Source organism: Amphibalanus amphitrite, unplaced genomic scaffold, assembly GCF_019059575.1.
Source record: "Amphibalanus amphitrite isolate SeventyFive unplaced genomic scaffold, NRLGWU_Aamphi_draft 000131F_arrow, whole genome shotgun sequence".
Classification (NCBI taxonomy): domain Eukaryota; kingdom Metazoa; phylum Arthropoda; class Thecostraca; order Balanomorpha; family Balanidae; genus Amphibalanus; species Amphibalanus amphitrite.
The window spans coordinates 275,649-302,496 of NW_024881626.1; the positions used below are offsets into that span (position 1 = coordinate 275,649).

Below are 26,848 nucleotides of genomic sequence, written 5' to 3' on the forward strand. Positions count from 1 at the left end.
CAATAACTTGGCATCATATTGACATCTCTAATCGAGAGTTACAGCTAAACTAGCCCGCACTACTCCAGGGACGTTTTCGCCTCCTAGTTCTTATCGTCAAATTGTGCCTAAATATTCACGCCTCAACTGAGAAGTATGTGGCTTCCGATTGTGGAAATTTGGATCGATTTGAAAAGAAATGGGAGATGCTAAATCAGTTGAATGATGCATAAATATGTCTTCGCACAAAAAAGCGAATTGGTGCAGCTGCTACGCTCTGCCACGCCCCTAACCCAACCCGGCTAGCCGGAGGCCGGCCCTATAACCCTCGCCGGACCTATTGGTTTTCCACATACGCGCCGGCCGAGGGGGGGGGGCGGGTACGACCCCCCCCTCGCCGTTTCGCCCCTGGTGGAGCTAGCGCGTCGCGGAAAAAAACGAGCGTGTGCGCCGTTACGAGACGCAGAGATTGGTACCCGATTTTAAGGTCCTAGGTCAACCGGTGACCTCTGAGGTCAGGTCAAGTGCCCCAAGGTACGGTTCAGTTTTTGGTGAATAACTTCGCAAAAAACGGCCGCAGAGCGCCGATTTTGGCAGCATCGTGTTCGCCTCGCTCAGGCGCGTCGAATGATATACTTTTTGTCCGGGTCAGGTCAACTTCGGGTTTTGACCTCAGGTCAAGGTCAGGTCAGCACCCCCAGGTCACGAAGCTGGTTGAAAGAGGTCATGTCGCATATCATTCGATTCGGCAGGTCTTCCTGAGTCCATTGGTGGCTTTCCCGACTCGCTAGCTCAATTTGATCAAGAGTTATTGACAAAAAACTAATATGACCTTGATGACGTCATAAATGACGTCACGCAAGGTCAACATTGCAAAAGTGACGCATCTAACCTTGCAAGGAGTGCATCAAATCACGATTCTGTGTGCTTGAGATAGTTGGAGATCGTTCCCGGCGCCAGAATAGCAGTTTTCATTTTTCCCCATTGACTTATAATGGTGAGGTCACGAAAATGACCTGACCTCATATGACCTTAAGGAAAAATCCGAGATATAGAAGTTGTGGGACTCATAATGGATACTAGATCCTGCAAGTTTCATTTCCCTGTGACATCTCCTCTGGCAGTGAGGGCGTTGCGAAGTTGCGACATCTGAAGACCGTGCAGAGGTTCACTTATGACGTCATAGGTCAGTGACCTGACCTGACCCAAAAATGCGGTTGGTGTCAAAAGATCCGGCTTGAATCAAAGGTCAGGTATGCCAAGTTTCAGCTCTCTGTCGCCAGCGTGTTCGGAGCTATCGCGAAAAAACCCTATGGGGGGGGCGGCACCCGCCCCCCCCCTCGGCCGGCGAGGGATAAAGGGTCGGCCGGCCGGCCGGCCGGGAGCGCGGCTCGCCACCAGGGCTGCGGAGTCGGAGTCGGAGTCGGAGTCGAAGTCGGTCGGAGTCGACAGTTGTGACCTGAGTCGGAGTCGGAGTCGGAGTCGATATCGGAAACCCCAGCCGGAGTCGGAGTCGGAGTCACCGAAAATCTGTCGACTCCGCAGCCCTGCCAGGTGTGCGGAGTCGGAGTCGGGAGTTGGAGTCGATCGGAGTTGACATTTCTGCCCGGAGTCGGAGTCGGAGTCGGAGTTGGTTTTTGAAAGTCGGAGTCGGAGTCGGAGTCGGAGTCGCCGTAAATCCATCGACTCCGCAGCCCTGCTCGCCACCCTATCAGGGTGACGGGTCGCGGGCCCGGCCGGCGGCCTGGGGCATCGCCCCAGCGAGGAAGGGCAGATGTGTAATTCGTGGGGCGATGCGGGGCGGGGCAGGGTAAAAGATGTATGTGGAAGGTGTGGAAAATGTGAGGGAAAAATGTACAAATGAAAGTATGCGTTATTGAAAATAAATGAAAAAAAAAAACCTTAAAAATATTCACGCGTTTTTTAAGGAAATAGTTCAAAATTTTAACATGGGACTTTGAACTGGAATAGTAGCATCGTAGCTGAAGCTGAGACAAGCACAAATCAGGAGCTTTTATGCCCTAACGATCACCCTAAGCAAATGTATTCCATTTCTCGTCCCGAAAAAGTGCCTTGCTGAGGAATGCGTGCCTTGCTGAGGAATGCGTGCCTTGCTGAGGAATGCAGCCCGTGTCATCGTCAGTCAATCAGCATGCTGCTTACAGCCAATGGGTTTGAACTACGCAATAAACACCCTCTAACCTCGAACTGCCCCGGTTGTTTTTCCATAGAAAAACACAATTCAAACGAAAAGTGTTTGTCTATTTCAAACAACCATTCTCATCAGTCAAGGGACACAGGTCTGTAGGTTTAAACTTTATGAGCTATATGACTTTCTCCGGCGCACAGGACAGCTTTGAACGCGTGCAGGTGCAGCAGGCTCCATTTGGATGTACGGCCGGTGTCCGCCGCCCGGTCCGTTGCAGGGTGAGGCCCTCTCACCCGCCCGCGGGGCACGCGGCACGTGAGACAGGGGGCGCTGCCTGCGCCGGCCGCAGCTCGCAGCCCGGACAGGGGAGTCTCGGCCACAGTAGCTGGGACTGATCGGGAGCGCCGCACGATGGGGAAACTGTGTCTGGCCGCCGACTGGGAGGACATGGGGCAGCTGAGGATGGACGCCGCCGCCGCCATGAGGTTCGCTGACTGGGAGGAGCCCGACAGGCGGGATCACGGACCGCAACAGGTCGACCGGGAGCCCGGCGCACAACAGTGAGTGATGCGTACTAACTTGGTACTAACCGCTTTGCACAGGCACAGTACTGCCAGGAATAGACATAAAACTGGCAGATGTAACAAGGCGTTGTTGCCGCGTATTTGTAGGTATGTTCAATCGGCGTAGCCGTAGCCTCTTGCACTTTGCACACACGATAGCGATGCATAAATTACAATGCACAACCCTCGTCTCACTGCCTGCTAGGTGTTCTTTTTCGTCAAAAACCGCGGGTAGCTAGCTCACAGGCTTGCTACCAGTTACTCGGATTTCGGAAACGATTACACAAATAGGAGTATCGTTAGTCGTTACAATAATAGGGTATCGTCCCGATAACAAATAGGGTAAATATAAGCGGCCCTTCCGTATTTACGATTCACCCCCTCCACTTTCTAGTGAAATGGAAAGAAATGTGAATACTTCAAAACATGCAGACAAATCCTCTTTCTCCATGAATAGCCTCTCTTTCCTCCGTGAAACCGTTGAAACGGAGACTTGTCGCCGACCTAGATCCGTTTCTACATACTCCGTTTTCCACTCTTCTACCGACCAGGTTTTCCGTTTCGTGCAAATCTGAAGGCTCTGGGCTTGCTGATTTTCGTTAATTTGGGCCGAACCAAGAGTCAAGCGCCTTCAGTTCAAGAGTCAAGAGTGTCCCTTCCTAGTCCCTTATTAATGGACAACATTATCCGAATGGTCCTAATGAATAAGACTTTTGGTCAGCTGTTTCTCCGCAGAATGGTCAGACTTCCCAGGTGCTTTCTTCATGACGATCTTGGCGACGGTTGAGACGCAGGAGGACCATTAAGCGGCCCTTCCGTATTTGCGATTCAACCCCCTCCACTTTCTAGTGAAATGGAAAGAAATGTGAATACTTCAAAACATGCAGACAAATCCTCTTTCTCCATGAATCGCCTCTCTTTCCTCCGTGAAACCGTTGAAACGGAGACTTATCGCCGACCTAGACCCGTTGGCCGTTTCTACATACTCCGTTTTCCACTCTTCTACCGACCAGGCAGGTTTTCCGTTTCGTGCAAATCTGAAGGCTCTGGGCTTGCTGATTTTCGTTAATTTGGGCCGAACCAAGAGCCAAGCGCCTTCAGTTCAAGAGTCAAGAGTGACCCTCCCTAGTCCCTTATTAACCCTCGCCCGCACATGCCATTTTCCCATCCTAGAACGCACATGGGGGGGTTGCCACCCCCCCCCCGGCGCCATTTCGTTCCTGTTGGAGATAGAGCTTAGCGGTAAGGACCACAAAGATTCTTTGGGAAGAGACAAATCCAATGATACCCAGTTTTACCTTCTCAGGTCAGTCATTGACCTTCCAGGTCAGGTCAAACTAAGAAATGTTGCTGTTTTGGGTCACCGTTGGATATCAAGTGCGCTGCTTATCATATACCGATGACGATGCCGTTTTCTGGTGCCAAGCCAGTTAGAACCTCTTTGTCACACTACCCGACCAGGTTTTTGCTGCTGAGGTCATTTCAGGTCAAGTTAGGTCAAGGTCAATTATATGTGTTTGTATGTCTGTGTGTGTCTGTGTGTATACTGATGTGTGCACCGATTGTTTATGTGTCCATATTACATGAAATCATGATCTGAGAAGCTTTTACCAAAAATGCAGTCAAAAAAACTTCACAAAAAGTAAATTCCGCTTGCCTAAAACGCAATTATCTTAGATGACCTAGGTTGACCTTGACCTTGACCTTGACATCTGTACATCGTCGAACAACATGTTCCGTGATAGGTGGGAGGTAAGACTGGCAAAAAAGGCCGAAATCAAGGTGTCAAAAGCTCACAAGGCCCATAGCCAACGCAAGATGTTGAGAATTGGCCATTTGGGTCATGATATGACCTGAAAAACAAAGCCATATCTCCGAAACCAAAAACCACAGAAACTTGAAATTTTCAGTGGACATCAAGAAAGGATTGAGGACCAGCTATATGAAAAATCAGCCTTCTAGCTCTAAAAATGTTGAGTGCAGAGCAGAAAGACTACCTGGGGGTGGTGGTAACCACCCCACCCACCCCCCCCCCCCCCATGTGCGGGCGAGGGTTAATGGACAACATTATCCGAATGGTCCTAATGAATAAAACTTTTGATCAGCTGTTTCTCCGCAGAATGGTTGGACTTCCTAGGTGCTTTCTTCATGACGATCTTGGCGACGGTTGAGACGCAGGAGGACCATCCTAATCGGGGCTTATACCTACGTGACGCTACTTGTCCCTAAACTTCTTCTACCAGCGCTTGTTGGTGAAAACGGGGGCTTAAAGTGAAGCAGCCGTCTATAGAAAGTGATGATCCCGCAACTCAATGTGACAGTGCCGCCCCTAAATCTATTAATAGTCCCACTCAATGTAATGGTGCCGCCCTTCTAAGCATCTGGGGAGCCCCTCAATGTGATGATACCGCCCTTCAAGAAGATGATGCCGCCCCTTTCAGTATCGGTGGCGCCCCTCAATGTGATGGTGCCTCCCTCAAAGTGCCGGTAGCGCCCCTAAATGTGATGGTGTCTCCTGTCAACGAGTCGGTGGCGCCCCTCAAAATGATGCTGCCGCCCCTAAAAGTGCTGGTGCCGCCCCTTACAGTGTCAGTGGCGCCCTTCAAAGTTTTGGAGGAACTCATCAATACAATGTTGCCGCCCTCTAACTTTCTGTAGCGCCCCTCCATATACATAATGGTGCCGCTTCTCAAACTATCCGTGGCGCCCTTCAAAGTGATGGTGCCGCCCCTTACAGTGTCGGTGGTGTCTCCTCAAAAGTCAAGGTGCCGCCTCTCAAAGAAATGCTGGTGTCTCTCGAAGCGTCGGAGGCGCTCCTCAATGTCCTGTTGCCGCCCCTCAAACCTTCCGTAACGCCCCTTCACGTCATGGTGCCGCCCCCCAATCTGCTCACGGCGCCCTTAAATGTGATCAGTAACGCCGGTCAAAGTGCTCCTGGCAGTGTCGGTGGCGCCCCTTATAGTGTCGGTGGCGCCCCGAACAGTATCGGTGGTGCCCCTCAAAGTGATGATGTCACCCTCAAACAAACGGTGGCACCCTTCGAAGTATCATAGTCCCTAAATATCATACCTATTGCCGTCAGGGCCTCGGCTAAGGAATTTTGACTACTGGGGCAAATCGTCAGCGTGTTGGCGCCTTGGCGGGGGGGGGGGGGGGGTTGTTTGAACACCTGCGGTTTTTCCTGCGGTTTTTCGAGGATATCTAAAAAACGGCGGCGCTCCATTATCCATCAATTCTACACGTGTTGCAAAATTTTTAGGCCAAGGTCACTCAAGATCAGGTCACCAGGTCACTTCAAGTGACCTCACCTTATAAAATGTTTCAATGTATGCCGTAGCTACACCGAGTGACCGATCGCTTTGAAACTTTCAGGGATTGATAAGGGAAACAGCATGTACAAAATTTATAACTCGGAATTTTCATATCGGTGACCTAAGGTCAGCTCAATTTTGCGACCTCTATTTTAAGTCAATGGGAGAAAATTCAAAACTACCTCTTTTGGAAGAAAGTCATTCTAAACACTATAAAACACTGTATGTGACTTTGACACACTGAACATGAAAATAGCACCCGTGACCCTTGTATATGCCCCTGAGGTCATCTCAGTTCACGAATGGTATCTAGCAGTTTTTCGCGAATAACTTTTGAAAGAGGCATGCTAGAGCGATGAAAATGCCTTAGTTTTGTTTGGCTCAACGATGCAGATCGACTGATATGCAACATGACAATTTCCGGTCAGATCATGACCTTGACCTGAGGTCGAATTTTCAAGTTAACCTTCAAGGTCAAATTGCAGTTAATTTGATGCGTCTTGACGAGAGGAACACGATATCGGTAAAAGAAAGCTCGTGCTAGGCATGAGTCAAAAGTTATTGCAGAAAAACTGTTCCCGAAAATATCGTCCATTTTGGTAGTTTTTGCCCCTTGCAGGCAAAACCGTAACGTTTACGTTAGGTCAAATCTAAGAGAAATAACCAGAAAACATGCTAATATGGCTATCAAATGCGCTTTTCCGCGGTGCTGTAGCTCTAATTGGTTCCCGAGTCATGCGTCGGCATCTTGTAAACTGTCGATATTCGACCTGAAAATCGGCGAAATTTGGCATTCACCATGACCTGACCTTTGACCTGACCAAAAAAGTTGCCGAAGTAATTTCGTCATTATTTTTGACGCTCTTTCGAACGAAGATGGATTATGGGGGCAAAAAGATATGTTTGCCAATGCACGCCTATGTTTTTGGGTGGAAATTGAGGGTCCAGCTGCACACCGTGCACTCCCTGTAACAGAATACAAGTGTTAATAAGCAAATTCTTGTTTGTGATAGTCTAGATTTGTAGGACCGTAGTTGTTCTTGCCGTTCAACCACGCGATTCCAATAATAAACAGAAGGTAAATACAAAGTTGGGCCTGTATTCAATTCACGGCCACAGAAACCAAAGATAACAAACAAATTGACTTTGCCAAGGGCCGAAGACAGACCGGCCCGCCGAGCAATAAAGACAGAAGTGCACGGCTGTGACTCAAAGACCGAAGTGCCACACCGCGCGGCACCGGCCGAGTTCACGACACACACACACATACGTCACATATACACGTCAGACATACAAATGTACGTCATATCATAGCACCAATCAGAAGCGGGCAAGGACAGGCGTCGCAGGTGAGGAGTGAGGACCATATAAGGATATTGTAAGTGGGCGAGGGGGCTGGGCAGTAAGTAGGTACAGAGGGAGGTGGAGGACGGGGTAGGAACGAATTTCGTTACAACACAACGCGAGGTCCTTAAAGCTGAAATTTTGACCAAAATTTTCGGCTTGGGATACTCCTAATATGATGCATGATATAACGTACACAACACACGACACAACACAAACAACACCTAACACAACAATATACACAGCACCTCAACACACAATTTCCCGTTCTTTTTCGTTGTAGTCCTCGTAGCTATAAGTCTATAGAGTCTTCTTCATTGTCCGCTTACGAAACATAGTCTACTGTCCCACTCGTGCTCATCGATTCGGTTCTCGCTTCGCAATCACTGGTAAGATTCCGCTGCGGGCACATCAGTTCAGGGAGTTCAGAGAGTTCAGAGGGTTTAGGTCACCTTTGACGCTGCTGTCTGACACGTGTTTGTCAGTCTATTGTCCATTGACACCAGATCGTGTGTCAGGTGTCGACACGCTGTCGCCAGATGATGTGTCAGATGTTGACACATTGACGTTCTCACGTCTCGCGTCTTGTTGTGGGTCGTCCGTCCGGTGTCGGGCTGACCAGACCACGCGTCAGCGTAGTTTTATCGGGGCGCCCGGACGTTGGGTGTCCGATGCGGGGCGGCCCGATCTCAGTGGCGCTGACTAGCACCGGCGGCGGCTCGACCGAGTGTGGGAGCGCCGCTACTGGTACCTCTGCTGCGGAGAAAGAACTCCTCTGGAAAATATTTGCATCAGGCATCTGCGGATTTCTGAGAAGCGAGGGTCGGAGACGGTTTTAACCATTGTAAGCACGAGGGACTTGGGTCCGTGAGTTTTTCCCGGGGCTTGATATTTGGAGCTACACTTGACGTTTCTTCAACAATAACACTGTCAGGGGCAGGATTTTGAGCGGATACTTTCTGGGGTCGGATCATAATGGGTTTAAACACATGACATCGGACGTATAGAACAGTTAATAGCACTAACGCAACCACAATACACGTTGTGACCGAGATGGCGGGGATAACGACAGTTTTATTATGCTGAGCATTGCGTACTCGAATCTGTTGAATATGTTTCTTCAAGTTAGACAAATGGACACTTTTGTCCTGAAGTGGGGGAATGAAGTTTACTGCTTCGGGGAGTGAAACATTAGTTTCCGAAAGATCAACAAGTACCGCATTTGACCAAGTATCTATTACAATGTCAATAACTTTTACGCTCTGGTTAAACTTAGCAAAAAACTGAATTGCCTGGTCACTTCGCAATTGTTGGCGGTGCTCTGCAAATATACTACTGACTTTACTTTTAAAGAGCTTCACATGATGCTCCAGCTTCAATACAAACGTCCATGATGTCCTGGTTTCGATGGGGATGTGAAGAGTCCAGTGGTCGTATGAAGCGTAGAGATGGCCTCGGGGCAGGAAGAGAACGTTGGCCGTTGTCGGAGATGTCAGATAGAACAGGAATGTCAGGAAGAACGGTCTTGCCCACATCTCTGGAACACACACAAACAACTATCAACATTTCGCAAACATGAGGTTAGTACACGAACAATTGAACGGTTCACTGACCGAACATAAAATGAACAACACATAAATGGCTGTGGCATACTAGCCAGAGTCGGTATATCATTAAACACAATACAACGTGGTACCGCGATTACGTTGTCTTCGGCATACAAACCGGGATCCATAATCTATATAAACACTATAACACAATACAGCCGTTCGGCTTCCATCGTACTAGCTGGGTTCCACAAAATACTGTAGACATTCGGCTGTCGTCCGACCTGTAATAACTCAGTGGGCCGGGGAACCTTTTTACATTGTTTCTAATTGTTTGAACATGTCGGTCATCAACTTCTCATGCGTTTTCAGCATCTTAACTAACAGGGCTTCTTTCACACGTGGGTTAGTACACATCTGCTCCTTTTCAATATGTACACCATCGGCGTCCAAATCGTCTGAATCCGATTCGTGGTCTTGGTCGGCACATTGTAATTTTGAAGGAGGGCTACGCGCTTCTGCATCCATGTCGTTCGACTCTGATTCTGTACGGGTGAGTGGTCTTTTCATAGGGGTAGGTTCAACTTCAAATGGATCAGATAACTTTTCCGTTCTCAGGCGCTTTGCTAATTGGGACAAAGGAATATTCTCGTCGTCAGAACTATTGTCTTTCGATTTTTCTTCTCTCCATCGTTTTCGCATTTCGGATAACGGCACGTCAAGATCTGCATCGGAATCAGAATCTTCAGGTAAAGGTGGGTAATTTTGTTCACTCGGCGACGGTTTCGCTGGAGCGTAAGTTTCAACAGGGGTTGATATCGAATTGGGGGTTGAATCACGAATAGACCGATCTGTGACTGTTTCAGTATTATGCATTTCTGTATCAGCGAATGAGAACTTTGATTGACGTGGAGGCTGCACACGAAGTGGAACCGGGATAAACGACTTCTGTTTACTTTCGTACTTGCTGTTGATATGATGTGGTTCTTCTGTCACGTTTTCCCAAAGGGTATCTGGATCAGCGAATCTCAAATTATGAACGTTCACTACTTTGACATCGCCAGACAGTTGGTTCTTAATGACAAAGGTTACGTCGTTGATGGCTTTGATAACGCGGTAAAAAGGTTTCCAATGGCACGACAGTTTGGAAGCATTTTGAGTCGCCTCTGTAGGGTTTCTGAAGTAAACCATATCACCGACTTTGATTTTCGTTGGCTTGGCGGTACGATCGTAATAAAATTTGTTTCTCTCATGACTTTGTACTAGGTTGTGACGCACATGACTGTAGGCAGAATGCATGTTTTCGAGCATGGTAGGTACGTAATCTTCACCTTGGTAACGATATTTTGGAGATAAAATGCTATCGAGTGGTAGAACAGGGTCACGACCGTAAAGAAGGAAGAAAGGGGAATACTTGGTAGTCTCGTTTTTCGCGGTGCGATAAGCAGACAAGATTGAAGGAAGCTTTGTGTCCCAGTCACGTTGAGATTTACTCACTAACTTTGCTAACATGTCGTTCTGAACTCTGTTATATCTTTCGCATTTGCCGTTCGATTGCGGGTGGTAAACGGAAGTTCGGATATGTTTAATGTTGCTAAAAGTTGTAATTTGGTCTATGACGGCGTTACAAAACTCTGTACCATTGTCTGAAATCATAATCCTAGGACAAGCATGGCGAGGGATGATATGTTCTAATAAAATTTGGGCAACCGTTTCTGCACTTTTTGATGAGGTAGCGAACGACTCTGGCCATCCAGAAAATAAATCGATGACAGTAATAATGTACCGGTTTCCTTGGAAACTTTCAGGGTACGGACCGGACGTATCTACTGCGATCTGCTCGAAAGGAAACTTGGGGATTGGCATATCTTGCAGAGGGGGTCGCTCGCGTCTGAGCTTCCGCATATTGCAGGCGACACATGTTTTTAAGTACTGAACAACGTCTCGATATAGACCGGACCAAAAATAACGTGAACGGATCTTGTCGTACGTTTTATCTATACCTAAGTGTCCGCCGAAATAGCCTGAATGAATTTCTTCGATGATCAGTTTCTGTAGGGGCTTGGGAATAACTAACTGCAAACCTGGAAATGAGGGGTATTTGGACGGATCAGAAACTCGATATAGTAGACCGTCTTCCAAAATATAATAACGAGACACTACAGCATGGTTCGAATGATTTGGGTCCTGTAATACTTTGATCAATTGTTGGAACTCGGGATCCTCTCTCTGAAGTAAACCAAGGTCGGGATGTCCTTGCAAAAACTCTTGGAATTTTTCCTTGGGAGGAGCCTCAGGTAACTCACTTCTTTTCACTTCAGTCTCTACTTGAACGTCAGGCGCTCTATCGGAATCAATCACATTCACACTGCACGAAGATTCATTATTTACACCGAATGTGTCTACGCATTCGTCGACATGGCACGGTAATGACTCACTAGTCATTAATCCATTTCCTGGGATATCCGTGTGACAATCCGCTCCTGAGGTGTCCAGTCGCGACAATGCGTCTGCAACCACATTCTGACGTCCACTAATATACTGTATATCACATCCATACTCATCTAATATAATCGCCCAACGTTGAATCCTAGCATTCTTCATTTCACTGGTGAACAGGTGCTTGAGGGGCTGGTGGTCCGTCATAATCGTAACTTTACAACCGAGTAAATAGGGACGGAACTTTTGTACACTATATACAATCGCATAAGCTTCTCGCTCGATAGTAGGCCAGCGTTGCTGGGTTTCGTTGAGCTGATGCGACAAATATTGGATGACTCTTTCACCCAATTCAGTCTCTTGGACTAGCGCAGCACCTATGGCGTTTTGTGACGCGTCAGTATATAACTTGTACGGCTTATCTACGTTCGGATATGCCAAAATTGGTGCAACTGTTAAAGCTGAACGAAGAGTTTCAAACGAAGACTGACATGCATCATCCCAATAAAAACGACGGTTTTTCTTTGTTAGTTCTGTCAATGGTTTGGCTATCCTTGCAAAATTTGGAACGAATCGCCTGTAGAATCCACACATACCAAGGAATGATCTGACGCCTTTGACATTTGTCGGAGGGCGGAGATTTTGTATTGCACTTATTTTCTCGGGATCCGGTTTGATACCAGATGGAGTAACTACATGGCCTAGGTATTTTACTTCTTGTTTCAAAAACTCACATTTTGACATCTTTAATTTCAAGCCAGCGTCTCTCAAACGTGAAAAGACTGCATCTATATGTTCTAAATGTTCCTCAAAGGTTTTTGAATAAATCAAAATATCATCCAAATACGCAATAGTAAATTTGTGTTGAATGCCCCACAGTACTTTATTCATAAGCTCTGAAAACAGACTGGGTGCATTGACATACCCAAAACATAACTTTTCAAACTCGTATTGGCCCATGAAACAAGTGAATGCCGTTTTGGCCTTTGACTCGGGATCCATGGCTATCTGCCAGTACCCACTGCGGAGATCTAAAGAAGTGAAATATTTCGCACCTTCAAGCGAAGCCAAAATGTCGTCTATGCGCGGAAGAGGGTAACTATTTTTGACAACGATCTTGTTCAAAGCACGCAAATCAACACAAAACCGTTTTTGTCCGTCCTTCTTATCTACAATCACAATCGGACTAGACCAGGGACTACGACTAGGGGAAATGATGCCAGCCTGCAACATTTTTTGTATATGCTCTTCTACAAGTTTTCTCTGACTGAAAGGCAACCGGTAAGGTCGCTGTTTAATTGGTGGATGATCACCAGTTTCAATTGTTGCTTTCACTAAATCAGTACAACCTAAATCTAAATCACTTTTTGCAAACAAATCCTCATTTTGGGCCAAGAAGTCTTGTATCTTTTTACGTTGACCTTCGGACACATGTGACAATCGCGCTTTTTGACTTTCGGGGACGTCATCTGACGGTTCACTACACTGGTCACCTTCCTCACTAGCTGTAAATATGCATCCTTCCGGGTCTTCTAAAACTTCCGCAATGCCAATGACTGATCGAGAAGGCAAAACGTAATCCCTACCAGTGGCGTTCACTATCACGACCGTAATACGCTTGTTTTTGTCTACGTGACCTACACTTTCAACCAAACACAAACCAGGTTCTTCTCCTAGAACGGGTGCATTGCTCAAAGGTTGTACTATGCAATCTTGATCTAGCAATTGAACACGGTTGACTAACGCGGGAATCTCTATATACGACTGAGCAGGAATTGTAACTTTGTGAGGCACTCGAACCAAAGATGTCGTCGTTTGGCAAGTCAGACGCTGAGGTCGCAGCGGGATGACGTTACCGTCGAGGTTCATCGTCTTTTGTCCAAAATCCAATTGAACACCGAATGCGGAGAGAAAGTCGTTGCCTAGGATACAGTCGTTTTTCAGACCTTCTACGATTTGGAATTTGAACGGTTGATTAAATCCTGCAATTTTGACTTGTAGTACGGCCGTTCCGAAGTTTGTGAGTCTATGGCCAGAGATAGAACGAATAGGAACGCAGTTCCTCGTAGAAAAACCCTTGATTTTCCTGCACTGAATTTTATCAAAAGCTTCACGTGAAATAAGGGATATGTCCGCTCCTGAATCTACTAACGAATAGGCTTTTTGGTCGCTCAGAGATACATAGCACATCGGCGTATCAGGTTTAATTTTAATTTGTGCTGCTTGCGGTCCAGGTTTCTTTGTAGAAACTTTCCGTTTCGGACCGTCTTTCTTTGGCGCGTTTCTGGTCGCTATTTTTCGAGACGCGCGTTCGCGTTTCCCTGGGTACTTTGGGGAGGAGGACGGGTTGAGTTGCGTCGGCACGTACGGCGTACATGTCCAGGTGTGCCACAAGCGATGCAGATGGGGGATCCATCTTCAGTCCACTGGAAGTTCGGTCTGGGAGTCTGAGGGGCTTGAGGGGGAGTTTGTACGTTACCATAGTACGACATCAGCGGGGATGGAACATCAAAGCGGACTTGCGGGGGAGCGGTCGGGGGAACGTTGAAGTAAGTCTGTGGGGGAGTAGTCGGAGGTACGTTGAAACGCGCCTGCGGTGGGGCGGTCTGAGCACGTTTTTGCGGTTTCAGTTTTTGGATGTCGCGAGACATTCGCTGCACTTGGGAGGTTAGATTCTGAATAGTGGTCCGAAGTTCAGAGTCTGTAGCGGACTGAATACCGCTGCAGTCCATGGGTTCGACGTCGGACTGAGGAGGGGAGTGATGGCGGCAGACTTGGAAAGTCCTGTCGGCCTGCTGCTCACTTTCAGCGAAAGCGAGGGCGTCATCGAGGTTAGTGAATCTTTTCCTGATCAAGTTTCGCGCCAAGCTGTCGTCGCTCACGCCTTTTTGGAACACTTCTACTAGGAAGCGTTGCGCCTCAGGGGCAGAGAGATTTTCGAATGCCTCCGATGCCATTGTCCGCAGCTTTTCAGCAAAATTTTGTACCGACTCACCACGGTTCTGTTTTAGACGTCTGCATTTTTCCGAAGCCAGGTACGGATCAGTCATTTCGCTATACCGTTCCTTTAGTTTCCGTCGGAGTTCCGACCACGTGATTTGGGGTTTTCTTTTAGCATGCGTGAAGCGTACGCACCAGCGGATCCGTTTAAAGTGATGGTCGCCAAAACACACATACGCTCTGAATCGCAGGTAATAGATATCTGATCCATGTCGTTTAACCATTGGGCGAATTTGGCGGAACCCTCCCCGGAGAATGTTCGGATGTGCTGAGTTAGACCCTGAATACGGAGTTCCTGACAAATATTTTGGAGCGCTTTGGTGATGACTGCCTCGGACATTTTGAAAACTCTGGTAAGTATAAATCAATCAGCGAATACAAACAAGTGGTGTTTATGGAGCGTTGACAAATAAACAGTTCAGTTGACACACGAAATGCGGAGATAACAGTCACACAATGCAAAAATTACACAAATATACACAGGCACAATAACAGTTAAGCAATCGAAAGCGAAAATGTGGGCGAAGACGTTCAGGGAAAAGAGAGGAAAGAGTGACAGCTTACTGTTCGTAGACTTGTAGAGCAATTTCTTGCGGAACCAATTTCAATTCTTGAGTTTTTTATTTGATCCGGGTCACGGCACCATTTGTAACAGAATACAAGTGTTAATAAGCAAATTCTTGTTTGTGATAGTCTAGATTTGTAGGACCGTAGTTGTTCTTGCCGTTCAACCACGCGATTCCAATAATAAACAGAAGGTAAATACAAAGTTGGGCCTGTATTCAATTCACGGCCACAGAAACCAAAGATAACAAACAAATTGACTTTGCCAAGGGCCGAAGACAGACCGGCCCGCCGAGCAATAAAGACAGAAGTGCACGGCTGTGACTCAAAGACCGAAGTGCCACACCGCGCGGCACCGGCCGAGTTCACGACACACACACACATACGTCACATATACACGTCAGACATACAAATGTACGTCATATCATAGCACCAATCAGAAGCGGGCAAGGACAGGCGTCGCAGGTGAGGAGTGAGGACCATATAAGGATATTGTAAGTGGGCGAGGGGGCTGGGCAGTAAGTAGGTACAGAGGGAGGTGGAGGACGGGGTAGGAACGAATTTCGTTACACTCCCTCTTCAGCCGCCCCTGGTTTCTTGCCACATTAATGTCTTCAACCGCTCCCGAATGAAAGAATGTACGTTGGTAGTGTGTAGTGGGAAAGGCAATTCTGGTCCTAATTTTTCTCGCTCATAGCGCTATTGGTTTGGTCTGCAGAAGGGGTGCCCGTCTTACCTACCCTGACCGTCTTACCCCACTTTCCCCTACTTAAATCTTAACCCTCTAATGCCCACACATAGTTCCACGGTTCCTAAAATTAGCACCTCGTGACCTATGATTCATTTTGGGTCCCTTGTTCGAAATCTGAAGTCAAAAAAAAAATTCGCAGTTCAAATTTCGGAAATAATTTGTGTATCAAATATGATACATTGGGCATTCCACTTGGTTATTTTTAGTGGTATCAGACCACACAGAAGGAAGTGAAGGCATAGATGAGAAGATATATGTTTTGAAAAATTTCAGAGATAAAAGCGGCAGTTAAAATGTGTAAAATGCAAACAAGAAATCCTTTACTGTGCGCCACTTATCAGAACATTTTCTCAATATTTCATTGGCATCCTACTTGTATCAAAATGCCCTTTCAGTCGGTACTAAGGGAACAACGCTAATCATAGGCATCTTTTTACGAGTGCCTTCTATTCCTTTAATTTCCACGATACAGCGGAAAAAAAAAATGCACTTGTGCATTTTTTTCATAATTCGGACATGTGGACCATGCTTCTCAAACGTGCATTATACATACTTGATACAAAAATGAAGACATTACGGTTGGTCGGTAAGTGGTCGAAGTGAAGCAGTTCTGATGCAAAATGCTGGACAGCCTGCCGACGGACCGGAATCAATGCCAAAGACGATGTTGGTTTATCTTCACGATAGCCGGACAATCCCTGGTGACTGAAACTCTCAGCCTGTGAATCGTCAGTTAGCACTTTGACTGGTCGTGCGGTCCTCATGTCATCGGCGTCAGTACAACAGCCGCGCACTGACCAGTGACCAGTGCAGTAACCGTTGTACTTGTCAGACAACAGAGGTACAGGTAACTGTGTACCGATCGGCAGGAACTTGCACAATGTTCATTGACCTCATATGGAGGTGAGCGTACGCAATGCCGCACTTTAACTTGTATTCTTATGGTTAGTGTCCATGTTTTAGTATAAATCCTATTTGTTCAGTGGCAATCAGCTACCATACTTGGCGGCATATGTCAATATATGACAACAAATGACATACCTGGCAGTAAAAATGTTTGCCAGGTGTCAGGCACCTGCTGGATCCTGGCAGCAGTGCATGGTTGCCTACTTCTTGGATACGTAAATCAAAGGAACCACGTCCTTCGGTCTTGACGTCTGTCTTCATGGCGAGTCCGTTTAGCTAGCTTCCTCTGACGATGACGGTGTAGTTTTCCACTCCACATTCAATCTCTTACTATACTGGGATGAACGGAGGGGATTTGAATCGCAAACAAATTGTGAGTCGTTCTCCAGTATGAATGAAAAATGCTGGCTGGCTGCTAATGCAAGTCTTCGGCCATGCCCAGCTAAGACATAGACCCACAAGACATAAGCCCGTCCACAAACCCTGTTGGAATATCGAAATTGTGCAAGAGACCGCTGAATCCTCCTTTCCCAAACATAGTCAAGTCTCAATTTTTGGTTTCACGAGTACCTATAAATGCTTGCACGGATGATCGTCCCTTGAAATCAACAAGCTTGTCATCGATGGCATGTCATTCCTAACGTGGTTTTAGAAGATGTGGTCTGCTAGTGTCCTGCAGATCAAAAAGTTCACTGTTATCATCGTCAAACAGTTGGAAAACCAGATTCCTATGAGCGTTAGAAAAGTCGAGATGTATGAGGCATGTAAGGCCACTCATGGACAGCTAGATGTTAGGTGATTGACAAGGATGAGAGGCGGCATAAGCGTACGAATATCGTTATGAAATATCGAGTCTGGAGCGAAATAGTTATCTGACGCCAGAGGTGCGAACTTCACAAATTTATGCATCTTGTACCATCGTCATTTTCAATGACTCACAGGCCATTGCAATGCTTATAACCTGAGAAAACTATGGTATTGGCACACCGTATGTTGCAGCGGCGAAAATTTCATAGAAAATATTGGAGTGCTATGCCCACTGTATCATATCTAGTATCCCCCAAATTAGGGGTCCATATCTTTGACCCTGAAATAGCTGCGATGTTTTGCAACATACTGTGATAAATGCTGAACATTTGTCTCACAGTAGGTATACCAAGTTTCTTTCCAAATAACTATTTTTTGTTTTTTAAATGCTAAAATTTACACTTGCATCTCAAATAGCTTTTCAGCAAAGGACAAACTGACCCTCTTCAAAATCACCTGGTGGGAAACTGAGAAATCATTACTTAAAGGTAGACTGCCACCTTTTTTCCACAAAACGGTTTTCACTAGAGCTGAGCCACCTATGTCCCAGACTGAAGTCGGTTTTCCGAAATTCGAACCCGTTTGCGAGAAATCGGAGCCCACAGTTCAGTTTGATGCCATTTTTTTAGTCCAAGAAAACCGACATCTCTACTGTTTATCGATAACTTTGAAACATGAATTTTCTTGTCTTTTGGTAAATATATGTCAAAACTTTGATTGTTTCGAGATCAGAGAAGAATTTTGGAGAGTCAAAATAAAAGTTAAACTTATATATTCAGTAGTTCATTTTTCCAAAAAAGTGTGGGAAATGGGGTTTAACATGGGCCAGACCCATTCCAAATGAGCCATGATTTTTAAATGTTTTTACGAACTTAAATGCAAAATAAATTATACATGGCCAATTTCTTATGAAATCATATATTAGTAAATCATAAAATACCTTACTTTTTCAAATAAAATGTAATAATCTTATGACCTTGAAGTCTAGTGATGTGTAAACATTGTCGCTAGACATTAACCGATTGATAATTGTATGATAATCGACAATTTTTTTTCGCGATTCACGTGATGATACTTTGTCAGGTGAATTCTAAAATTTTGTTTTGTCCAGGGAATAAATCATAGGCCGATCTGAGAAAACTTTTTGAAGGTGGCAGTCTTCCTTTAAAAATTTTGCCACCAGGTGGTTGCCAAGACGTACCACTTCTGATACAGCAGGGTTTTCAACAATTTTCGCCTTCAGGATTAGCGCGCGAATTTTCTGCAAATTGACTTACAGATATGATACCGGGGGCACTAGAGGGTACTCTATTTTTTACGATTTTCAAAGTTGACGTCAAAATAATGTTTCACTTCTCCCCGGTCTCCCCTACCTACATAGGTCGGCAGGTAGGTACAGGCACAAAGTAACGGTGGATCCATCAAGCCTGACCGAGGAAGGGCCTGCTATAATTTGAAAGTCACCGAATCAATTGACCTGGGAAATGGACGAGGATGTCCATTGCTTCGGTGACTCAAATTTAGCAGGCCCTTCCTCGGTCAGGCTTGATGGATCACCGTTGCTTTGCGCAGTGGCGGATCCGGGGGGCATTTGCCCCTCCCAAACGGCATAATTTTAGCATTAGGTACAGTCACATCATCAAAGGTCGTCTTCTATACTACGTCGGCCGAGGACATCTTATACCTTAGTGCCACTATATGGAACAGTCTCACGCCTCATCCATCTGGCACTCATGCAGTCACCCATGTCCACATGTAGGGGCTGCGCGCACTATAGGTAGACATCGAATTTAAGGTGATTTGTGGAGAAAAAAAAAATCCAGAACGTATGTCAGCGTTCGGTCGCCTCTGACTGCAGTCGCTGCTAGTATGACAATCAGTTGGGTTCTCATGGTGGATCTTATGGTCTGAAATGTTCAAGTCTTTCCTGGATTCCAATTTCGGCAATAAGTCGCAGCGTGAATCCTTCATGCTACGTGCGTCGTGCGGTCTTAGATTCTAAGCACGGCCACTCCGGTCGACCACAGGCTGCAGCCCACAGGTCACTTTGGATCAGTGAGTGAACCTGTATAATTTTTGCAAATAATAAAAATTTGCTCATCGATCAATGTATGTTTTACCGTTTCGAATTCGCATGGATGCGTTTTTTTTAGAATAAAATGTCCGTAGCCTCAGCTCGTTTCCTATCCTATCGTGCTAAATATTCATCAAGATCAAGGTTTTTTATATAAAACAACACCGGGCTGCAAATTGCCGGTCCCGTAGCTCAGTCGGTAGAGCGTTGGACTCCGCGTGGTGAGAGCACGCGTTCCCGGTTATGACAGTCCGGGTTCGAAGCGCGACGGGCGCTCGACATTTATGAGCCTCCTGACAGGTATGGTTGCGGTTGGTGGCAGGCCGTAGCCAGGCGAAGTCAGTGAGGGGACCGGCCGTGCGCGGCTATGTGCGCACGTTAAACTTTGGACTCTAAATTCTGCCATAGAACCGGAATTGCGCGATCGGAGTGTAGAGGGCAGGGTCACCGCAACAAGCTTCGCTTAGCTGTGGCTCTGTCCTTGTGAATCCTTCCTATCAAAAGGTTCGGACTAAATTTATAAAAAATTGCATTAATTGGATTTTATGACAAATCAGCGAAACCTAGTTTTTATACTCGTATTTTGCAGCACCTTGTAAATCATGCATGAACATGACGTTACATTTTAGACTGACGCCCCTGTCGCGAGCTGACAATGGCGCCCCTCTCAAGGGAAAGAGTCGCCCCCTCGAGCACCATGCCCCCCCCCCCTTTCGCTGATTTCTGGCTACGCCACTGGGTACGCCTATGGACGAGGCATGGAAAGAATCGATAAATTGTTATGGTTTGCCCCCCCCCCCCCCCCCCCCCAGGCAGTTATTTGCCTGGAGTGGTAGGCTGTGCCGCATCACACGGGCTGAGTTCACAAATTATAGCTTTGTCCCAATGCTCACAATCTGAATCGACGCGCTTAATTGCGTGATAAACGGCACAACTGGGTGCGGCTAATTGTGGGCTACGCTTTTGCGAAACTGCCAAGTTTGGCAGCCCAACTCGACCAAAGCGAAATACGCCTAGAACCATCCTGGTAACCTGTCAGACCGACTCAGAACGACTCAAACTGACTCAGACCGACTCAACCGACTCAAATCGATTCCGATCGACTCAGACAGACTCAGAACGACTCAGGCAGACTCAAACCGACTCAGGCAGACTCAAACTGACTCGACCGACTCAACCGACTCAAATCGATGCCGATCGACTCAGACATACTCAGAACGACTCAGACAGACTCAGGCAGACTCAAACAGACTCAGGCAGGCTCAAACCGACTCAGGCAGACTCGACCGATTCCGATCGGCTCAGACCGACTCAGATAGACTCAGAACGACTCAAACTGATTCAGACCGACTCAACCGACTCAAATCGTTTCCGATCGACTCTGACAGACTCAGGCGGACCCAGGCAGACTCAAACTGACTCGACCGACTCAAACCGATTCAGATCGACTCAGACCGACTCAAACTAACTCAGACCGACTCAACCGACTCAAATCGATTCAGATCGACTCAGACAGACTCATAACGGCTCAGACAGACTCAGGCAGACTCAAAACGACTCAGGCAGAATCTAACTGACTCGACCGACTCAAACCGATTCAGATAGACTCAGATAGACTCAGAATGACTCAGACCGACTCAACCGACTCAAATCAATTCCGATCGACTCAGACAGACTCAGAACGACTCAGACATACTCAGGCAGACTCAAACCGACTCAGGCAGACTCAGAATGACTCGACCGACTCAATCCGATTCAGATCGACTCAGACCGACTCAATCTGACTCAGGCCGACTCAAGCGACTCAAATCGATTCCGATCGACTCAGACAGACTCAGAATGACTCAGACAGTCTGTGAGTCTGTCTGAGTCAATCGGAATCGATTTGAGTCGGTTGATTCGGTCTGAGTCAGTTTGAGAGTCGTTCTGAGTCTATCTGAGTCGGTCTGAGTCGATCTGAATCAGTTTGAGTCGGTCGAGTCAGTTTGAGCCTGCCTGAGTCGGTTTTAGTCTGCCTGAGTCCGCCTGAGCCTGTCTGAGTCGATCGGAATCGATTTGAGTCGGTTGAGTCGGCCAGAACGACTCAGACCGACTCAACCGACTCAAATCAATTCCGATCGACTCAGACAGACTCAGAACGACTCAGACAGACTCAGGCAGACTCAAACCGACTCAGGCAGACTCAAACCGACTCAGGCAGACTCAGAATGACTCGACCGACTCAAACAGATTCAGATCGACTTAGACCGACTCAGTCTGACTCAGACCGACTCAACCGACTCAAATCGATTCCGATCGACTCAGACAGACTCAGAACGACTCAGACAGTCTGTGAGTCCGTCTGAGTCGATCGGAATCGATTTGAGTCGGTTGATTCGGTCTGAGTCAGTTTGAGAGTCGTTCTGAGTCTATCTGAGTCGGTCTGAGTCGATGAAGTCAGTTTGAGTCTGCCTGAGTCGGTTTGAGTCTGCCTGAGTCCGCCTGAGTCTGTCTGAGTCGATCGGAATCTATTTGAGTCGGTTGAGTCGGTCTGCGTCAGTTTAAGTCCTTCTGAGTCTACCCAGGGGTGGATTTTTATATTAAGTTGGGGTTGCACGTGCAACCCCAACTTTGGATTGTGTAACCCCAACATCGGTTTGTGCAACCCCAACTTTACAACTGAAATAAATCGGCGGGCGACTCGAATGGTGCCGCCCCCATAACCCTGAGCCATCCCAAAACTCTATGCCACCCGTTGACTTGGCACCATCTTTCAACAGAGCCCTACCCATCATGTAGGCAATAGTCACCCCTCAACTGTCTAGTATAGTTGCCGCCTCCTCAGACCTCAAATGTAGGTGCCGCTCCCTCGAATGTAGGTGCCGCCCCCTCAATGTAAGTGCCGCCCCTCGAATGTAGGTGCCGCCCCCTCGAATGTAGGTGCCGCCCCCTCAAATGTAAGTGCCGCCCCCTCGAATGTAGGTGCCGCCCCCTCGAATGTAGGTGGCACACCCTCGAATGTTGGTACCGCCCCTCAAATGTACCTAAATGCCGCCCCTCGAATGTAGGTGCCGCCCCCTCGAATGTAAGTGCCGCCCCCTAAATGTTAGTGCCGCCCCCTCCCTCGAATGTAGATGCCGGCCCTCCTCGAATGTAAGTGCCAGTTAGTGCCGCCCCCTCGAATGTTGGTGCCGCCCCCTCGAATGTAGGTGCCGCCCCCTCAAAGGTAAATGTCGCCCCTCGAATGTAGGCGCTGTCTCCTCGAATGTAGGTGCCGCCCCCTCAAATGTTAGTGCCGCCCCCTCGAATGTAGGTGCCGGCCCTCCTCGAATGCAGGTGCCGCCCCCTCGAATGAAGGTGCCGCGCCGCCCCCCTCAAATGTCGGCCCCGGCCACTTATGCTTAGGTGTCATCGGTCATCCCATAAAATGTAGGTGCCGTCCCTTCGAATGTAGATGGCATCCCCTAGGGTGTAGTTGCCGCCCCCTAAGGCCTAGCCGCAGTGCAGCCCCCTCAAATGTAGGTGCCAGTTGCCACCCCCTAAGTGTAGGTGCCACCCCTTGAAATGAAGGTGCCTTTCCCTCACATGTAGATAGATGCCGCCCCCCCCATGCGTGGGTGCCGCCCCTCAAGTTTGTGTGTCGTCCCTCAAGTTAGGGTGCTGCCCATAAAATGTAGGTGCCGCCCACTCTAAGTGAAGGCGCTGCCGCCTCAAGTGCAAATGCCATCGCCGCCCCCTCTAATGTAGGTACTACCCTCCTCTCAAGAGCTTGAGCTGTCACAAGGCCGTATAGAGCTGTCGGACATGCAAAAATGACCAGTTAAAAAAAAATCGTGGATTTCGATTCCTGGTGCGCCGCTCACCGCTCAGTGGGAGGTGGGGGTGGTGCCCAGTGGAGGTCGCAGGGGGGCATCAGGGCCATGCCCCCCCCCAAAGACAAATCAGGGGGCATCATATAATTTGCCCCCTTAAACAACCGATGGGCCCCGATGGGCGTAGGGGCCCTGGCTCTTACCCGATTGTCACGAGGCTCCAGTCCAGAAACCAACGCCAGGATTATATAACAGCCCCCATGCCGGTCTTTGAGTATCCTGACTTCTGAGGGCGCTTCAGTGGCCTTCAAGGGCCCACCTTGACCAATGAGGGCCCACATCGACCTCTCAGGGCCCTCCACTGGCCCTTGAGGGCCCTAAAGCGGCATCAGGAGTCCCCCAACCGGCCTTTGAGGGCCCCACACTGATCTCTTGATGGACTCATTTCTGTCTCTGGGGTTCAGGACTGACCATTGGGTGCCGGTCACTAAGAGCCCGCATCGACCTCTGAGGGCATCAAACTGGCCTTTGAGGGCCCTGTACTGGTCTCGAGGGCTCCCAAACTGGTCTCTGGGGGTCCACGCCTCTAATGGCCTCATTTCTTTTTCTGGGGGCCCAAGACTGGCCTTTGGGTGTCCCCGAGGGCCCGTACTGACTTCTGAAGGCCCGATGCCGGTCTCTAAGGGTCCACATCGGCCTCTGAGGGCCCTATGCTGACCTCTGGGGTCCAACACCGACCCATGCTATTGCTGGTCTTCTAGGGCCCCACCCTGACCTCTGAGGGCTTCACGCTGGCCTGTAAGATAACGCCGGCATGTGAGGGCCCACGTCGGCCTCTGATGGTTCCAAACTGCCCTTTGAAGGCTCTGTACTGGTCTCTGAGGGCCTCACACTGCCGGTACGGACCCACGCTGGTCTTTTGAGGGTCCAAACTGGTCTCTGACGGCCCAAACTGGCCTCTGAGGGCCCCAAACCGGCCTCTAAATGTCTCACACCGGCTGCTGTTAACCCCATTTCTGTCACTGACACCCAAGGCTGGCCCTTGTCCCTTGGGTGCCTCTGAGGGCCCCGTACTGGCTTCTGAAGGCTCTATGCCGGCCTCTGAGGACCCATGACGGTCTTTAGGGGCCCTGTGGTAGTGTGCTCCTCGATTGTCTCCCTGGAGCCGCCTCTGCGATGACTTGCCCGCCGGCGCATGGGCCGACGGCTGGTGTCAGCGGGCGCGGTTGGAATGTGGACCAGTCTTGTTCGAGACGCAATGCAAGCGGGAGCCCTACTGTCGCTTATAACAGGCCCCACACTGGACTCTGAGGGCCCCAAACTGGCCTCAATGGGCCCCAGCCGGTCTATGGGGTCTCTACACCGCCACTGATGGCCCTATTATGGTCTCTGGGGTGCCAGGTTAGTCTGGTCCCTGAGTGCCCACATCGGCCTCTGAGCCTGGGGGCCCCATACAGGCCTTTGAGGGCCAATACTGGCCTTTGAGGGCCCTATACCGACCTCTGAGGGCCCCGAATCGGGCTCCTCTGAGGGACCCACACTAGCCTCTGATGAACCCACTCCGGCCGCTGGGGCCTCAAGATTGAACTTTGGGTGCCTCGCACTGGGCTCTGAGGGCCCACATTGACCTCCGAGAGCTCAACACTGGCCTGTAAGGCATCATATTGGGCTGGCCTCTGATGACCAACTGGTTTTGGAGGGCCAGTACTGGCCAGTGGCCACTCAGGGTCGCAATTCCAAACCGGCTTTTGAGGGCCATAACCGGCATCTGATGGACCGAACCGGACCCTGGTGACCCAAAACAGGCCTCAGAGGGCCCCGCACCAGATTCTGAGAGTCCCATCTTTAGTCTCTGGGGTCCAAGGAAGAACTTTTGGCGTTTCATGCCGTCCTCCAAGGTTCCGTCAGTCTCTGTTGGTCCCCATGTCGGAATTTCGGAATTTGAGGGCCGTTATCTCGTCGCAGCGGGCCGGCATGAAGGTCTATTACCATATCGGGGTCACATCGGTTTCTGAGGGCCGATGTCTGCTGCCAAGGGTCCCTATAGTCTCTGATAGTTCCATTTAGGTCTTTGAGAGCCCGGGCCTGCCCATCATAGGCGCCTCATGCTATCTTCTTATTCTCTGCCGATCTCGGAGGGCCCCTGTCGATCTGTTTGGCCCGTGCAGGTTTTTAAGGGCCGCTGCTAGTCTCTGAGAGCCCCATGTCGTTAGTTGTGTCTATTTTGAGTCGCATTGGCACCACACATGTCTCTTAGGGCCCATACCAGTCAAGGGGTCCCACATTGACCTCTCAAGGACCAACGCTGGCCTCAAGGGCTCACACCACCTCAGAGGTTCCGAACTGGCCTTTGACGACCCCGGGCCCGCACTGGCCTCTGATGGCTCAGGCAGGTCTCGTAAGACCCACGTTGGAGTTCAAAGACCCATACTGTTGTGCGAGGTCTCACCCGGTTTATGAGGGTCAATCTCAATACTGGCCTTAAATGATCTTACGCCGGGCTTATATAAGGGTCTCATAGTGGTTTCAGAAGTTTTCCGCTACTTACGAAAAACTTCAGGGGGAGGGTGGGCGGATATTCGCCCCCCCCCCCCCTCCGCGGTATGCGGGTTAAGCTAACACATCGCCCCCCAGCGAGGGTCTACAGGGCCCCTTTGCCAATTCGCCCCCCCCCACGCCAAGTTTACGACCGTACCTGGTGGCGCCCGCCCACTTCCGGACTATTGCGCCCCTCGGAACCGCTTTGGGCGCCCTTTCAGGGCTGTGCAACCCCAATAAAAAACAAAAAAATCCACCCCTGAGTCTACCTGAGTCGGTCTGAGTCGATCTGAATCGGTTTAAGTCGGTCGAGTCAGTTTGAGTCTGCCTGAGTCGTTCCGAGTTTGTCTGAGTCGATTGGAATCGAATTGAGTCGATTGAGTCTGTCTGAGTCAGTTTGAGTCGTTCTGAGTCTATCTGAGTCGGTCTGAGTCGATCTGAATCGGTTTGAGTCGGTCGAGTCAGTTTGAGTCTGCCTGAGTCGGTTTGAGTCTATCTGAGTCTGTCTGAGTCATTCTCAGTCTGTCTGAGTCGATCGGAATCGATTTGAGTTGGTTGAGTCAGTCTGAGTCAGTTCGAGTCGTTCTGAATCTATCTGAGTCGGTCCAAGTCGATCTGAATCGGATTGAGTCGGTCGAGTCAGATTGAGTCTGCCTGAGTCGGTTTTAGTCTGCCTGAGTCGTTCTGAGTCTGTCTGAGTCGATCGGAATCGATTTGAGTTGGTTGAGTCTGTCTGAGTCAGTTTGAATCGTTCTGAGTCTATCTGAGTCGATCTGAATCGGTTTGAGTTGGTCGGGCCAGTTTGAGTCTGCTGAGTCGGTTTGAGTCTGCCTGAGTCGTTCTGAGTCTGCCTGAGTCGATGGGAATCGATTTGAGTCGGTTGAGTCGGTCTAAGTCAGTTTGAGTGGTTCTGAGTCTATCTGAGTCGGTCTGAGTTGGTACGTTATCTTCTCCTACCCGGTGACGTCACAGCATGCGTCGGCTTGGCACGGCCGCCACAGGTGGGGTGCGGCTAATGGTGGTATCTCGCTTTGGTCGAGTTGGGCTGCAACTTGGCGGTTTCGCAAAAGCGTAGCCCACAATTA

At 48.7% G+C, this 26,848-nt stretch overlaps 1 protein-coding gene and 1 long non-coding RNA gene across 2 annotated transcripts in view; one reads left to right on the plus strand and one right to left on the minus strand.

Annotated features, from left to right (window-relative positions):
- The first annotated feature begins 2,509 nt into the window (after window positions 1-2,509).
- LOC122381967 (lysM and putative peptidoglycan-binding domain-containing protein 1-like) overlaps window positions 2,510-26,848 on the plus strand; it is a 41,442-nt gene continuing 17,103 nt past the window's right edge. Inside the window, exon 1 of the mRNA XM_043366762.1 lies at window positions 2,510-2,688. Coding sequence (XP_043222697.1) covers window positions 2,540-2,688 — 149 coding nt within the window. The 5' untranslated portion in view covers window positions 2,510-2,539. The remainder of the gene's footprint in view (window positions 2,689-26,848) is intronic.
- LOC122381968 lies at window positions 7,082-15,463 on the minus strand. The gene is made up of 2 exons (XR_006256616.1): window positions 14,897-15,463; window positions 7,082-8,883 (listed from the first exon to the last, which is right to left on the minus strand). It is a non-coding gene; the product is annotated as an uncharacterized LOC122381968 (long non-coding RNA).